The 430-nt window shown below is 41.4% G+C and overlaps 1 protein-coding gene across 1 annotated transcript in view; it reads right to left on the bottom strand.

Moving 5' to 3' along the window:
* Window positions 1-86: 86 nt before the first annotated feature.
* The window catches only part of LOC119582366 (acetylcholine receptor subunit alpha-like), a gene marked incomplete at its 5' end in the record, with an annotated part of 90882 nt that continues 90538 nt past the window's right edge, over window positions 87-430 (bottom strand). The window contains 1 exon segment of the mRNA XM_037930580.1: window positions 87-278. Within this exon segment, the coding sequence (XP_037786508.1) occupies window positions 87-278 (192 nt within the window).

Raw genomic sequence — 430 nt, 5'->3', positions numbered from 1 at the left:
TTGAAAGAAATCTTTTGAGAAAAAAAAAACTGTGCATTTTTGGGGAAAGGTTTTTTCTCTTATGGGATTGAATGGCATCTTGTGTGTTAAAATTCCCATAGAAAAACCATAGGGCCCCTAAAATTTTTGCGGGGGGACAAGGGAGCCGCATTTTGGGGAGCGGGCAGGGGACTTTTGTTGTCAATGCCCTGGGAACCCGGAGTCACAAAAATATCCCTTTTCTCTAAACCCGGGATGGGTGTCTGAGGGGCCCCGGGGAAATTGTTTTGGGTTCCCCGCTTATGAAACAATAGTTTAAATCATTAAATCTGCAAGCTTTTATAAAGGGTTTTTAAAGATGATTACATCTGCCCTTTTGAAGGGAAAAAATTTTGTTTGTAAGGCAATGATTGAACAAACCGGGTTTCCCGTTTTATTTCATCTCCCTCAG

The sequence above is a fragment of the Penaeus monodon genome, chromosome 15 (genome assembly GCF_015228065.2).
Source record: "Penaeus monodon isolate SGIC_2016 chromosome 15, NSTDA_Pmon_1, whole genome shotgun sequence".
NCBI classification, from domain to species: domain Eukaryota; kingdom Metazoa; phylum Arthropoda; class Malacostraca; order Decapoda; family Penaeidae; genus Penaeus; species Penaeus monodon.
Note: the sequence above shows the minus strand (reverse complement) of the source record. Positions and strands in the feature narration are given on the sequence as shown.